The following is a 16,008-nucleotide window of genomic DNA, read 5'->3' on the forward strand; positions in this document are numbered from 1 at the left end:
TACTTCTTCCGTAAAGGAAACTTTTGTCCCCTGCAAAACTGTCTGTGTGGTTTCGCCTCAGAAATATTTGCATTTGTTCAACACAAATGTTTTCTGTGCCTCTGTCGGCACGTATTCTTTCAGGACATCCTTTGACACATGAAACGGTTTTCAAAAAATAACTTGCAATCAGTTTTGGGTCATTGTTCGTGGTATAAGCCTCCATCCATAAAACATGCCGGCTAAAACCATCTATACAGCCACTGATAGCAATGCCATAAGGTTTTAGTTTATCGTAGCCATCCATATGCCAGAGCGCATTTGGTCCTCTGCAATTGTACTGACGTCTTCTCAACCGTCGTGCTTGTCTCAGTTCCACACCTTCTGGGTCAACAATTTGATTAATTGTCTCACAGTGTCTTGTGACACCACAAATCCATGTTGAATCGCACGAAGATGTAGCCACCGATAACCTTGCATTTGTCCATTAGTCATTATTTGTTGTTGGACAAAGGCTAGCACTTCTTCAAGGTCGGACTGATTCTTTCTTCGAAACAGCCCAAGTCTTCTGCAAATTCTTTTTAGAGTTCGATTACTTAATATAGTATGATGACTGTGCGCTAAAATTTGAAGGATTTCTTTGTTATTTAAAGAGAGTCTGAAGTAAAGCCTAATGATATCATCCAAATCTGACATTTTCAAGCTTCTTTCACTTTAAGAAGGGAACAGTCTTAAACAGAAGGCCTTTTTTCCTCTTGGACAGTTTGTTGATTTAGTAGAAGTTTTAAAACAGCAAATCCATCGCCGTGATTTTTCAGCTTTGCTGCGGCATCACAGTCAATCTGCACAGAAAAAGATGAGAAAGGACAATTACTTAGTCTGCAAATCAACGTCAAAGTTACCTTTAAGATTGTATCCTTACGTTTCTGCTTAAAGCCATTTACTGTTTGGGGAGAATGACAATAATAGCAGCAGTAAATGTTCAGTCCTCTATTTTACTGAAAAAGAGGAAGAACTGGATTGATTAGCTGTGTTTATAAACGTTTGTCACTTTGTACTATAGTTTCTGTCCTCTACTGAACTAAAAGTTGCAGTTTAACACAGCAGACATCTTATTTAGAAGGTGGCTGACATATACAGCTAACCTAAGTTTAATTGTAAAACATTCAAACAGAAGAACAATAAAATAAACATCCCAAACACTTTAGAGACAATTCCAGCAATTAACAGCTGTTATATCCTTTATTCATCCGTGTGATTTAACATTGTAAATCAGCTTATTCCTTTAACCGCGTATGCTAACAAACATGCTAACAGCTAGCTATAACCGTTCGGCTTTAGACACTGAACTATCCCATTTGATTTACTCACCTTTTGTTCTTCCATTAGTGCAATGGACGCTTCTGGTACTCTTCTGGCACGTAAAAAGTCGCTTAAATCAGACATTTTCTCCAGAACATTGGCTGTCCGCCGTAACTCAACCTGCGTCTGTGTGGCTGCTGCTGGCGCCCATCAGTCCGAATTCTGACTTTTTTTTTTTTTTTTTTTTTCTGGCCCACAAATTTTTTTATTTATTTATTTTTTTCTGGCCCACAATTTATTTTATTTTTTTCTGTCACAGATTTTTTTTTTTTTTTTTTTTTCTGGCCCACAATTTTTTTTTTTTTTCTGTCACTGATTTTTTTTTTTTTTTTTTTTTTTTTTCTGGCCCACAATTTTTTTTTTCTGTCACAGATTTTTTTTTTTCTGCGGCACAATTTTTTTTTTTTTTTTTTCTGGGCCACAAAAAATTTTTTTCTTCTTTTTTAACCTTTTCTGAACCACTGAAAAAAAATTTTCGGACATTTTTTTTTTTTTTTTCCAGTGGCCCTAATCCTCTTCCGTAGCCCAGAGGATGAGAAGACGCGTTTGTCTCGTTTCCTTCCTCCACCCTGCTTGACTGGAAGCAGGAAGCAAACGGGCAAGGATGTGATCCTCTAGACTGGAGCTGGTTCTGGTGCCACATCCAGAAAAGAAAAGAAACATTCTTGTTCTAACTTTCTCCACAGAACCTTTACCAGCTTGGCATGCAACATCGATCGTTGCTACAATAACAAAACCAGCTTGAGACAGACATTAAGCCCGTGACCCCACAGTGACCTCACGTTACGCATTCACCCATCCACACACTTTCCAACACAGATCATAACAATAACTATTAAAATAAATGTAAAAATGCATATGTCATCCAATCAGTTGCTTCCGTGTTGTTCTCCAAAGAATATGCTACACCTTCATAATTTTCAGATGCTTGAGTGTCGTTTACGTTCATGAAGTTCTTTCTAAAGTTTTGCCAAGCTAAAAGGACTGGTACTGTGTGGAGCAATATTCTGACAACAACAATAATATCAACGTTACACTGCCTTGATTCAAACCAGCAGACTCTGCAGCATTGGACACGGTTCTTTACATATTTCCAAATCATTGCTGAGTTGCATCTGAATTTGTATCAATCAACCACATGTTATCTCTTTATCGAATAGTAAAGAGATTACATTTTTTGATCTCTTAGGCACACAAAAGCTTCTTCCACGCCGCCTCAACATCGCCACTACCCGAGTCATCCACCGGTTGACTGTCAGGGAACGCGTCTTGTGTTCGTGCGTTTGTTTCAGGCAAGTCACGCCCCGTTACAAATAATAAAAAACCAAACCACCAGGAAAATTTTGCTCCTTGAGTTAATATTTTTACGCAGGTACTAAGTGGCTTCGCTTAGCTTGACGAAACAGACTATTTATTTTCTTTGTGGACCCGTTCAGAAACCACCGAGCGTGAAGGCGGGGCTCTGGTTAAATCTGTTTGTGGGCGGAGTTTAGTAAACTTAGAAAATGACAACAAGCACCAAGAACGTGTGTTAAAATAATAGCCAGGTATAAGTGTATAACTTCTGGTGAGGATGAGCACAGATTTGTTTTGTTGTGAAAGATTTAGCCGCTATTAGCTTTGACCTGGGAACCATTCAGAAGATTAAAACATCAAAACACGCCGCTTGCGCATGCGCACTTGCTCTTGTTTCCAAAGACAAACGGAGCGCGGTAATGCAGAAAGCTATTAACAAAAACAGCTCAACGTCTCCCATTTCTGCAGCAAATAAACACATTTCGAGCCACTCCCGGGTCTCGCGGAGCCGCCAAAGCGGCTACATGTCAACCACCGTGAGCTGGCCGCGGTAGCCCGAAGCTAACTGCAGCGTCGACATGGCGCACTGGAGCACCTTCGAGAAGGAGACGGAGAGGGAGACGAAGAGGCTCGTCAGGTGTATCAGCGGAGTGCAGGACGAGGAAGACCAGAACTTCCAGCTGGCGCTGAAATTCGCCTGGTCGAACTTCAGGTGAGTCCGTGGCGCGCTGGCGGAGCCGGTGTTGACAGCTAGCGCTGTCAACAGCGCTAGCTAGCCGCTATCAGTTGACGGTGAGCTCGGCTAACTGTGCGCTCTCTCCCGCAGGTTTCATCGGTATTTGGATGCTGACAGCCATAAAATTCAACGCGCAGTCGATGGGTGAGTTAGCGCTCCGGGGACGGGGTCGGCTAATTTCCTCTCTTCCCTTTTCAACAATTTCCACGCATTCTTGAGACGTATACAATTTGATGTCGCAGAATAGAATAGAATTCAGCTGTATTGTCATTGCACTGTCACAAGTACAAAGCAACGAAATGTAGTTTGCATCTGTCCAGAAGTGCTATACAGGATATAAATATTTATAAACAGGTGTACAAAGATGTGGTGTATAAAAAAATAATATAAAATAACAATAAAGAAAAAAAAAAGTCAAACTGCACAACCTTTAGTATCAAGATAAATGACATTACATATTAAGAGCAAAGCATAGTTCTTGTGATAGTTTGCAGTCAAATACTTGTGCCAAAAAAAATAAAGATCCTGTAAATATAAGAATTGTGTCATTCATGGTCAGTTCAGATTTTTGTTTTCTTTTTCTAGACCTTTGATGACATTTTACTGGAACAGTTGTTGTGCTGCGTAACTGTGGCAACAAGGTGTCTTTTTCTAAACTGATTGGTATCCCAAAACCTCAAATCCTTACCTGAACTATGACCCCCCAAACTCTAGAGAAGCTGAAAATGAAGCTTAATGGATGCAGAGAGTGAAGGGGGAAGTTCAAGCTTTCTCCTCTAATCCACCTTTCTGACTACCTAACAGATTTAAAGAGAAGCGCCAAATGCAAATGAGGTAGATGAGGTAGATGAGCAGGCCTTACCAGAAACTGATTGTGTCATCCAGGACGTGTTGATGTTGCTTATCGTCTCTTCTGCCTGGATATTGAGCTTTTAGCTCGTCACCGTCAGTGATGCCGCAACAGTTTTCAGTAAGAGGCCACTTCGGATTAGTTGCGAGACTGACTGCTACCAGAACTCCTTTCTGCTCAGAGTATTTCCATCCACAATGATTCACTTAATACACTTTGAAGTTGAGAGTTATGACTTTCCCTACATTCGGTTTTGAACAAATGAAATGTTTTTGGACTGAATTTGATAAGCTAGTTGTTAGATGTGTTGAAGTCCTGGAATAATGGTAATTTGTTGTATTTATGTTCATACTTTTTTTTTTTTAAATGTTCCTTATTTTATTATTATTGCAACAAAGTTTTGCTCAGTATGCACTTTTTAAATGTTTACTTGAATGACAACAATCTCTAAGTGAGCACACCCAGTCAGGTAGATTCACACTATATTTTTCAAACATTTTTTTTCTTTTAGTGATATAAACATTTATTTTTTGTATTTCTCATTTTTTTCCTCCCAGTTTAAAGTGTATTAGAAGCTTAAGAAATTGTTCTGTAGCAATAAAATAAATGACCCGCGTTGCCCAATGCTGTTATGCATAATCGTTTTTTTCTTCTTCTTCTTCTTCTTCATTTTTTATTTTAATTTTTTTAAGCATCTATGAAAAGCTGATGGTCCACTCTGACCTGAGTAAGGCGGGCAGCTGGAGGAGTCTCACCGAGGAGTTCCTGACCTCACCACTACCCAACACCAACGGAGCGAAGGTAATAAACCAAGTGTGGAAATTGAAAACTTTAATTTTCACACGAGCCAAACAGTGTTGGCCAACACGTTTCATCATGCCCTGTGTTTCTCTTCTTCTTCTCTTTTTTTGTTTTGGTTTTAAACGACACAACACCCTGACAGCAGATGGGGAAAACAGCGCTCCAGATTGCATAACCTGCCACTAAACTTTCAAACTGTTCCACTTACCTTTTTTTTTTTTTCTAGACAGACACACACTACGGGATCCTGTCACTGCTGCTTTTCTTATCAGATTCTCCCTCAAACACAAACTTCACTGAGAGACCCAGGGTGAAAGATGCCGGTGAGCTTCTTCTGCTATTTTTCACTTTGGAATCACTCACCCCCTAATTAATCGCGTGTCCGTTCAGAACCGGAGGACGAGTTCGACTGGGCCAAGTACCTCATGGAAGGGGAGGACGTGGACGCCGGGCCGTTCCCGGACACGCCGGTGGGTCTTGGAACGGCGACACCTTTCAAACGCGTTTCCGTGGCCGTACGTTGTCACCACTCTCTTCTGTAGGAGTGGTCGGAGGACGAAAGCGAGAACGATGACGGGCAGCAGCCAATCAGCAGGGAGGACTCTGGGATCCAGTTGGACAGGACCCCCCAGGAGGACCAGGACACCACCAGCAAGACGATGCCAGTCGCATGGACGGGTGCGCAGAATATACAGAAAGAAACGTGGAAACGGTTGTGGAAATTATTCACGCTCGAACCACAAACCGGAATGTGTTTAATTTTCCGTTTACTTTTGCCAAAACAGAGGTTTCAGTCTGGAAAGTGTCTGTGAATATCCATGTTATTTACACTTCCATGTCCCTGAATAATAATTTTAAAAAAATCGTCAGCATGATGCTGACACCGCCAGGTTATTTTAGTTGGAACGGCATGTTCAAGGCTATGTGTTAGTTTTACTGTCACACGAAGCCAAAATGCAATAGTTTATAAAGTAACAAAGTTATTTTAAATACATGTCTCTATACATATGCATTGGAAGCCTTTACAATTTGTATTTGTAAAAAAAAAAACAAAAGAAAAGTACAGAGTCATGTACTTCCTGTTACTTTGTCAGTCTGATACCGGAATCCATTAAGCTTTTTAGTTGCAATCTGACAAAAACGAAGGAAATTACAGGAGATATAAATGATTCTGCAACATCCGGCAGGAATAGTGTGTCATAGTTTTAAAATAACCACGTTTCGGTTTGTTTGTTTTTTTTTTCCAGTGGGGGAACCAGACGCCCGGGCCTGGCTTGAACAGCATGTGATGACTCCGTACTGGGTCGCTCACGCTCCTCGCTTCTCCCACAGCTTGCATTTACACTCCAACCTGCTCAACGTTTGGTAAGATTTCAGACTCCTTTAAGATAAAATTCAATCAGTGGCATGTGGATCAGAACTCAGGGGGGAAATTCTATTTTAATACTGGTATCAAATTTTAATGTGGTATAAATCATAAAAGTGGGCTTTGAAATGTCACTAAGTTGCAAATTACACATTTGGAACATTAATCTTAATATCTTAATGCAATATCATTTTGGTTTTTTCTCTGTTCCACATGACATAAGCAACTTTTTCTCTCATTCCTGAGTTGAAAGGTTGTGACGTTCAGGTGTTCTCGTTTTCAGGGACCAGCACTTGTATAACACAGATCCTCTGTATCTGCCGGAAGAAAAAGCCTTCGTCACCGAGACTCAGGTCGTACGGGAAACCTTGTGGTAAGAATTTGGTGACGCTGAGCCTCCTCACTCGCTGCACACAAGTACACAGAAAACGATCGATGAGGTAATTATGTTGATTTATTTATTTATTTTTGTGACGGGGATGATCTGTGTGTTTTTCAGGCTTCTGTCCGGGGTGAAGAAACACTTTATATTCCAGCATCATGACGGCAAAGTGTCTGTGAGGAATAACGTGGTGGTAACCCATCTGACAAGTGTAAGTTTTTTTGTTTTTACATGTTATTTTCATCTTTTCGCCTCTTAACAAAACAGAGAGTTCCTGTTTTGTTACATACCAGGCTGAGAAATACCTTCATTTTACGTTTATTCCATCCAAATCGAATACCACTGGCTGATCCGAAATACTGTTAAAATTAAATGAAGTTTTAAAATTCAGCTTGTTCTGGAAAATTTAGCCCTTCATTTTATAGAAACACAACGCAAGAGAAAATGTCCGCTTATCAATTAAGCGCCCATCGATCGGTGAGATCCTACAGCTTTGGATTTACTCATTAATCAATAACTTGCCAGTTGCTGGTATTTTACCATGTGCTTTGTTTTTTGTGGTTTGTTTGGTTTTGTTTTGATACAATAATGTGGTCGTGTTTTTGTTCTGCAGAACTGCCTGCACTCGGTGCTGGAGCACGTCGCCGTGTACGGACAGGCGGTGTTCAGGCTGCAGAGGTTCATCGACGAGGTGACGGGCCACAGCTCAGAGCCCGGCCCGCCTGGCCCGGCCTCCTCCCACAGCTACAGGAAGGGCTCGGAGCCGCCTTTCAGGACCTACCAGGCTTTTGTTTGGGCTCTCAACAAATACTTCGCCAGCTTCAAAGAAGAGCTGACCGCAATCGAACGAGAGGTCATCAGCAACGGTAAGCAGTACGGCAAGCTTCAGGTTCATCATCGTAAAGAGTTTGTTTGGGATTTCCTTTGATAAAGGAGCCACAGCAGAGCTTTGCCATTGACTACGTAAACAGTGAGAGGTCCTAGAGATGCCTCGGTCCCACTCTGTTTCGTTTATTATCAAGTCATTTTTCAGGATTGAATAAATATGACTTTAAATGGCCAGAGGCTATTTATGTTTGAAGCCATTTAGAGTCGCTGTTTGTTCCTTAAATTGGCCTGAAATGTCTGAACTACGCAAACACAGATGTATATATTCCGAGGGCCGAAATTTTTTGATGATTACCATGATGACATTACTCCATTTCTGTGCGCGCCAAAGGAAAAACCTGTCCATGTCATTACTGAGTATTGATGTGTTTGCTGAGATGCAGCTTTCATGTTTTGTATGAACTGTTGTCTGTTTGCAGATGAGACGGTGACCCTGTCCGGCGTCCTAGAGCGTCTCAGCCCTCACCTGGCCCAGATCAAAGTTTTGCACAAAGTCTTTTGCACGGGAGTCGCTGAAGTTCCCCCTGCAACCCCAAATGTTGTACGGGCCTCTCACTTGCTTAATACTCTCTACAAAGCTATTATAGAGTATGACAGTGTTGGAGATGCATCAGAGCAAGCGGTGAGTATTTTTTAAAGTTATTTTTATCCTAAACCTAATGGAGGAGTTTCTAACAAAGAAACAGAGTTATTGAAATTTTATACATACTTCTGCGAATCTGCTACTGTGCTAATAGCGGAGCAAATTTTTTCTTTTTGTATAGCGCATTAGCGCTTTTGCTAACTATAAAAACATTCAGCACACTTCTGAAGCGCTAATTTACTTGCCTGCTTTGTAATCTTGAAGTTGAATAAAGTTTGACATTTGCGTTGGAAGTTTGGGTTATTGACTATCAACAATTGTTCTCGTAGTCAAACGTTGATGTTCATGCTTTTATTTTGACAGTGGTGAAGACTGTTTATGCAGCAGTTCTCTCTTTTGTTCTTTTCTCCCCCATGCCACTATCTTCATAACATAAAATAAAACATGGAAAGTAGAGGACAACATACAAACATAAATATCATATATAGGGAAATTATAGAATTATACAACATGTAAATTATACATAGCAAAATGAAATTGGTGTTTGAAGGTTGTAGTGTTTCAAGGGCAGAAATAGTTTGAATTGAAGTCAGTGCTTTACTATTAGCTTCCACTAAACACAAAGCTGATATAATACTTTAGCATTAGCTTTCACTAAATGCCAGGCTGATGTAGCACTTTAGCATTAGCATCCACTAAATGCAATGTTGGTGTAGTGCATTAGCTCCATTAAATACCGACTTGGTGCAGTGATTTAGCGTAGCAGACGTTTTAGTTAGCGGTGCCCACCGCTGGTTAAATGTGTGGCCGTTCTTTCTCTGCCAGGTGGCTCTGCTCTTTTCTCTGTGGACTGAGACGGTCAGGCCATATTTGGAGATTGTGGACGAGTGGATTGTTCACGGCCATCTGTTCGACCCTGCCAAAGAGTTCATCATCCAAAGGTTAGCTTCAAGGAATCATTACACACACTTCCCACATGTGTAGCAAATTGTAAGCACACATCTAAAAGATGAGAATCATTCACCTTCCCAGTCCTCAATATGTTCTGCTTTGTGTCTCGATAAAGTGTGTAAGTTTGTAGTTGTGAGACTCTATTCAAGCAGTCTGAATATTTGAGGGAAGCCACCAAAGCAGATTCACAATTGTTAATATTATAAAATCCAGAACATCTATGTTTTGTTATGCTTTCTAGAAATAAGGATGTCCCAGTAAACCACAGGGACTTCTGGTACGCCACCTACACCCTATACAGCGTCTCCGAGATGGTGGACAGCGAGGAAAAGCTGAACGACTCAGCCAGTGGGAGCTCCGGTGGGGATCCAGGCTCCAGCAACAGGCAGCTCACCATGGTGTCCTTCCTCAAACCAGTGCTGAAGCAGATCATCATGGCCGGGAAATCCATGCAGTTGCTCAAAAATCTACATTGTAAGGAAGCCCAGGATTCCGAGAGATCCTCCAGAGGTCGGTGTTTGTCCTGGTAGTGCGTCACAACAGTTTGTTTTGTTTGTTTGTTTTTTTTAGTTGAAGGGATGCATTCATGATCTCAGAAAAATAACATTGCAGATGCAGAGAGGAAGAGTTTGTACACGCTGTTTCTGGAGTCGGTGCAGTCCCGCCTCAGCAGCCCAGAGGAATCCCCGAACGACAAGATGACCGAGCAGCAGGCCACGACCAGGAGCCTCGTAAAGATGCAGTCCATCATTGCGCAGCACCTGGAGATCGACGACGTCCACGATCCACTTTTAGCCATCAACTTTGCTAGGTAGCAACAAACTGAATCACCTTTTTTGCTTAAATAATGGTTACTGTGGCTGTGCTTGAAAAAATAATTCAAGTATTTCTATTAAAGCTACAAGCATTGGAAGTAATATTATGTTTTCACATCTGATATAAAGGGGCAGAATTATGCAAAATCTACTTTTTAAAGCTTTTTATGTCATAATGTTATTCCATCATCAAAAATGCACCTATAGTGTTGCCTTGATTCTTTCATGCATGTTTGAGAAATCCTTTAATCTCCCATGGTAACCGTTCAGCTGTGCACAGCTGGGTGGACGTAGCTCCGCCTTTGAGGAGCTGCGGTTTCTAATCTTCTACAGTGAAGCCCTCTCCCACTCAGCTCCTTCAGACTAGCCAGCAGAAATGAGCAAACACCTACTTCTCAGTGAAAACATAGTTAAAGGGTTAATTGAGGAGCCATGCTGTGACGTCTTCCTGAAGGCCAAGTTTCAGAAAAAAACAAGTTTTTAGAGGGACCGATTTTCTTTTAAGTGATATTTGGTGTATAGTATTTTTATAAAAGTAAGAGTCATTTGATTGTTCTACAAAATGGCACTAGGTGCCTGAAAAACATGTACTACTGCCCTTTAAAGCCAGAGTGAGTCCAAAGACAAAATTAGAAGCCCAAACTGAATGTGACCTTCATGCACCTTCTTTCTCAGACTCTACTTGGAGCAGAGCGACTTCCACGAGCGTTTCTCTGGCGGCGACTTCATCGTGGACCGCTCGTCTCAGTCGGTCACCTGCCAGACCTTCGAGCTCACCCTGCGCTCCTGCCTCTACCCCCACATCGAGAGGCGGTACATCGAGTGCTGCGGCAACCTCATGAAGACTCTGAAGAAAGACTACAAGTAGGCACCGCTGTGTTGTGTTTTCCTTTTTATTCTCGTTGCTCTAAGTGCTTCCCGTTGTGTCAGATCGTATCCAGCATGTTGTTTTTCGGCAGGTTGCTGGAATACCTCCAAGCCATGAGGAACTACTTCCTGCTGGAAGCCGGAGACACCATGTACGACTTCTACACCGCCATCTTTGAGAAAGTGCAGGAGAAGGAGAGCTGGCAGCAGCCTTCTTTTCTCAATGTGCAGCTGCAGGAGGCAGTGGGACAGCGCTACCCAGAGGACAGCAGCAGGTACTGCAAGTCTTTGCTTTCAGCTCGATGTAGCAGAGTGAAAACTGTACGATGGTTTATGAGGGCAATTTTTTTTGACCCCCTAAAAAGTGAGAGAAAATGTCCTAGAAAAATATTTAATAGTTTGAGATTAATGCAAGATTTTTATTTTATTTTATTTTTTTAGAAAAAGACTTGGAAATTTCAGAGTTTGAAAAATTGAAAATTTGCCACGAATAACTCAGAAATTCTGAGATTAATCTCGAAAATTTTCTATCAATAAGTGTGAAAAATTCCCAACTTACGAAACTCAAAAATTGTTTAGTTTTTTTCTTGTAAATCTCAAAATATCTGAGTTAGGTTTTTTTGGGCATATTTTTGAGATTAATCTAAAATCTTTGTGTGAGTTTTTTCCCCCACAAATGTTCAACTTTTGGAGCTCACAAATGCCCTTGTTTTTTTGTTTTTTGTTGTCTAAAAAGATTATTCTCAGTATTTTTTTGCCGGACATTTACGTCGGTCCAAATACGTTGTCATAAATCTGAGAATTGCAAAGCAGATATTTCATATTTCATGTCCTATAGGTTGTCGGTCTTCCTGGAGCCTCTGGACGCCTCCAGGAAAAAGCACCCAGTGAATAATTTAGAGGTCCTGACCCTGAGTTACAAGGTAAACGGAGGCGTTGCGTATCATTTGTGTCTAGTAAATGTGTCGCGCTGACATTTGCTTTGGTTTGCTCTCCTCAGGTCCCGTGGCCCGTAGATATTGTGATCAGCTCTGAGTGCCAGAAGATTTACAATCAAGTGTTTCTTCTCCTGCTGCAGATTAAATGGGCTAAATACAGTCTGGACACTCTTCGATTCAGTGGTAAGAACTGAGACACTCGCTTCCACCACAGCTGAAAATTATTGAAATGATTGTCTTTTTTTTTTTTTTTCTTAAATATTTTGGTATTAAGACATCTTACCAAACCAGATTAATTTTTTATTCTAAATTATCATTAAAAATTTTACTAATATTAGACACGTCATGTATGTCGGGAAGCAGTTCAGCTATCGGTTATATGTGAACGTCCTAAGTAGTCCTACTCCGTTTGTAGAGGGGGAAAGAAAAAAAAAGTTCCAAAGCATAATGGTTCCACTTCCGTGCTTCCCTAGCTGCGTTTCCATGACAAATGTCTACAGAACTTTGTTGATGTTACATTTCCTGTTTGCATTGTTTGCATTTAATACAAACTGCAATTGAAAATCCCACGTGAATAGGTTTGTTCGTGCAATAAGTTGTCAAAAAAACGCACCCAAACGCAAAAAAAAAACATGTCACTTTCAAAATTGGTGTGTTTTCCACTGAGTTGTTTTTGTAATTCCAATGTCCCCAATGGAAATGTAGCTGGCGTGACTGTGGCGTTCTTAGAGCGACGCCGAGATCACGTGTTCCTCTAAATGCTGCGAGTGAAGTTAATACCAAGGAGTGTGTGTTGTTGCTTAAATGCTTTTTCTGTGTTTTAATTTTAGATTTTGCAGAAGTCACAAAGAAACTGGAAGGATCTCCTGCTGAGGAAGCAAAACTGAAGGAACCAATAAGCCAGCAGATTCACAAAATGTGTCTGCTGCGCGTTAAACTGATGCACTTCGTCAACAGCCTCCACAACTACATCATGACCAGAGTAAGAGGAGGCTTATCTCCTGTTCACAAGAAGACTGAAAGTTTTCCCAGTTAACATATATAGACAAACTCAGTCAGATTGGATGGGGGAGCTAGCTGGTTAGTTTTCATCCGACACAGATTCTCAATAAGATTTAGACCTGAACTTTGACTAGGTCTTTCTAAAATAGCGACTTGGTTTGATGCGCTGCAGAAATACAAAAGCTAAGTATTTTTGGTGTTGTTTCTAGCACAAATATCATGGTACACTTGAAATAAGATTAAACTAACTTCCAAGTAAATTTTCAGCAAGATAAAGGAGCTTATTTTAAGTAAACAATTGCTTACTATTGGATTTAAAAAAGGGCTAGTTCAACTGGCAGATTATTGCACTTAAAACAAGACATTTTTCCCATGTTAAAAGTGAAATGAATCTGCTGATGGCTCTTTCAGGAACTTTCTTGAAAAAAGCCACCAGATCTTCTTGAAGAGTTGCTTGTAAGTTAGTTTTGTCTTATTTTAAGTGTACTAAGATATTTCCACTAGAAACTAGACAAATATACTTGGTAAGATGTTTTTTTTTACAGCGTGTGTTCGATTTCCCCACTTGAAGCTCCTCGAGAGTTGACATGCGCCTCACATTTTGCTAATTTTTCTGGCTTTCCATGCAGTGTAAAAATGTCACTTTTTTTTTTCTTGCAGAGCAGTTTCAATAGCGGATATTTGCAGCAGGTGTCTGTCATTGAGCAGCCTGTGATCCAAATTATCTTAAAGCCATAATCTTAACCATAATCTTCTCATTTGCAGTCTGACAAGTGAGAGGTGTCTCCTCTGTGTCTTGGCAGATTCTGCACAGCACTGGTCTGGAGTTTCAGCACCAAGTCCAGGAAGCAAAAGACCTGGACCAGCTGATCAAGATCCACTACAGATACTTGGCGACCATCCATGACCGCTGTCTGCTGAGGGAAAAGGTGAAACTTGCTCTGCTGAATTCTAAAAGCAATTATTCAGAGGTAGAACGATCAACAACCAGTGGCGTAATTATCGGTGTTGACAGTACCTCGTAAAGCCCAGTAAGATGTTGCCTTGTTTTCAAAAGAGAGTCAAACCCCACAAGCTTTCTGTAGGTTTAGGACCTGACACCGAGATGGTGATTGACTTTAGGATGAGTTTTGTGTCTGGTGAACCCATCTTGTGCTGATTTGATCAGATGCTTCAATTTATCCTGATTAAAAGACCTGGTGAGGATCCATTTTTAGTTTACTGCCAGAAAAGGTGTTTTTTAAAATGTGTTGTTCATGTCAAACATACTGGCAGTTGAAAACAAATTGTGGTACAACGCATTCTAACAAGTTTCTCAGGCCTTTTGGAAGAGAATCGGGCCCACAGCATCATAGCACCTCCACCGTATTTAACAGCAGGCATGTTCACTTCGAAACATTCACCCTTTTGTTTTCCGCCACATTAAAAAAAAATGCTTGTTGCCAAAAGGTTCACCTATTATTATTAAAGTTACACATTTAAAATATTGTGTTGAATTTTACTTGTAGCTTTTGCATTTTGACAGACAGAATAAAAGAGAGGAAAAAAAACAAAAAACATGTAAGGTGATTTTAGCCCTAAAAGCTAAAATACAAAAAAAGCAAGTGAATAGCCCTCCATACATTGTTACTACAAATAATAACAAATCCACACTGAATTTGCTTTAGGGGTTTTCACACATCTTTTGAAAACCCTTGTCTGCATATTTTCATATGTCACAAAATATGACGCCCTGTGACAATGATTTGATGTTTCAAGTTCCAACAGTTCAGCTCTGCAGTTTTCACAGATGGAGGTGAATAACAAAAGAGGAACCGAGAGAAAAACAAAGTCACTTTTAACATTTTTCGTTCCCATAGGTCAGTTTTGTGAAAGAGGCGATAATGAAGGTTCTCAATCTGGTCCTCATCTTCTCAGACCGATGGCAGGCTGGATTTGGCGCTTGGAAGTAAGGCCTGGATAAAAACCCGCACTGCAGCTTTTTCTCAATTTTACCCGAGGATGTTTGTCGAGAATCTCCATGGTGACCCCACGTTTTGTCTTTGTGCAGGATCGAGTCTATTGACAAGATGGAGTCTGATTTCAAAAACTGCCACATGTTCCTGGTGACTATACTTAATAAAGCCGTCTGCCGGGGTTCCTTTCCTCACCGTAAGCCAGTCCTGTTCATTTGTGATTCCCCAACATCAGATGATTCACTTTACTCAGACAGAGATAATGACTTCTTGTTTGTTTCCCTCCTTTTGTTCCTGCAGTGGAGTCTCTGGCCCTCTCTCTGAAGGCAGGGTTTGAGCAGTGCTGAACGACCCTCCATGTTTCACCCATTCATCACTTTGCCTTTCACCGTTATGTAACCTGCTCAGACTGTTGGAGTGTGACAGTCATTGTTAGTTCATCAACAAAATATCAAGATCTTTATTTAAAAATGTTTTTTGTAAGTTATGTTTTTTATACAAAATGTCCTGTCGATTGTAAATGTTATGTGTACATATGCATAAGCACAAAATAAAGTTGCCTTGTTGCTTCTGCATAGAAAAGGCACAAAAGTTCAATGATGAAGAAGCAAATTAGAAAGTTGAGGTCAGACCTGGCTGACCTTTTGGAAAAAGTTTTATTTAAATGTATACAGCTACTATGAATTTACACACAGTTTATTAGTGGATTTCTGTTGAGTCAGAAACCTAACCATCCAAATATTAAAACCTGTCATATTTTCAGTACTAGGTCTAAAAACAGATGTCTGACATTTTTTAAAGCTGCAATATACAATTGTTGGTATTTTAACTTATTTGTTAAAACTCACCTTGTTGTGACAGCACAATAAGACAATCTGTGAAAATATCAAGCTCCTCCTCCATGAGCTACTAAATGTGCAAATAAGGGAGAAACAACTCATCCTTGCAGAAAAACTCTGCCCATTGGTGGCCGTGCTAACTGGCTATTGCTTAAAGTCAGGACAAAGATAATTTCCCTCCCTCATGATATACATGGAATTTGGCAGTAGATCGTAGAAGTATATTTGTTGAATTAAACAAAATAAAATGACTGAAAGTGCCATCTTTTTTTGTATAATTGAAAATACATGCCTAATATTTTAAAGCAAAGTTTGTACAGTTAGATTAATATTTACTGTTAATTTTAAATATCTTAATTTCCATATGAAAGTCCTACCTGATGAAGCTCTTTTGTTTT

The 16,008-nt window shown here is 40.4% G+C and overlaps 1 protein-coding gene across 2 annotated transcripts; it reads left to right on the forward strand.

Annotated features, from left to right (window-relative positions):
* Window positions 1–1,969: 1,969 nt before the first annotated feature.
* On the forward strand, window positions 1,970–15,861 carry tubgcp5 (tubulin, gamma complex associated protein 5). 2 transcript variants are annotated; one of them, XM_055020430.1, is made up of 23 exons: window positions 1,970–3,349; window positions 3,464–3,517; window positions 4,916–5,024; window positions 5,251–5,347; window positions 5,415–5,494; window positions 5,567–5,702; window positions 6,272–6,389; window positions 6,674–6,763; window positions 6,890–6,983; window positions 7,386–7,638; window positions 8,080–8,282; window positions 9,069–9,184; window positions 9,436–9,704; window positions 9,807–10,005; window positions 10,685–10,873; window positions 10,969–11,151; window positions 11,715–11,799; window positions 11,877–11,997; window positions 12,645–12,796; window positions 13,620–13,745; window positions 14,676–14,764; window positions 14,867–14,967; window positions 15,072–15,861. In XM_055020430.1, the coding sequence occupies exons 1-23, from the start codon at window positions 3,216–3,218 to the stop codon at window positions 15,116–15,118; spliced, it is 3,045 nt and encodes a 1,014-aa protein (XP_054876405.1). In that variant the 5' UTR covers window positions 1,970–3,215; the 3' UTR covers window positions 15,119–15,861. The 2 variants fall into 2 exon arrangements, with proteins under 2 accessions (XP_054876405.1, XP_054876413.1); XM_055020438.1 differs by lacking the exons at window positions 1,970–3,349; window positions 3,464–3,517 and adding an exon at window positions 4,048–4,343.
* Window positions 15,862–16,008: the final 147 nt, after the last annotated feature.

Source organism: Poeciliopsis prolifica, unplaced genomic scaffold (assembly GCF_027474105.1).
Source record: "Poeciliopsis prolifica strain line A6 unplaced genomic scaffold, Auburn_PproV2 SCAFFOLD002, whole genome shotgun sequence".
Classification (NCBI taxonomy): Eukaryota; Metazoa; Chordata; class Actinopteri; order Cyprinodontiformes; family Poeciliidae; genus Poeciliopsis; species Poeciliopsis prolifica.

Excerpts from the sequence above, each read along its gene's own strand:
- tubgcp5 (XM_055020430.1), top strand. The coding sequence starts at position 3,216 with ATGGCGCACTGGAGCACCTTCGAGAAGGAGACGGAGAGGGAGACGAAG. Across the intron at positions 6,764-6,889 it reads GTCGTACGGGAAACCTTGTG|GCTTCTGTCCGGGGTGAAGA; the intron begins GTAAGAATTTGG and ends TGTGTTTTTCAG. Across the intron at positions 12,797-13,619 it reads ACAACTACATCATGACCAGA|ATTCTGCACAGCACTGGTCT; the intron begins GTAAGAGGAGGC and ends GTGTCTTGGCAG.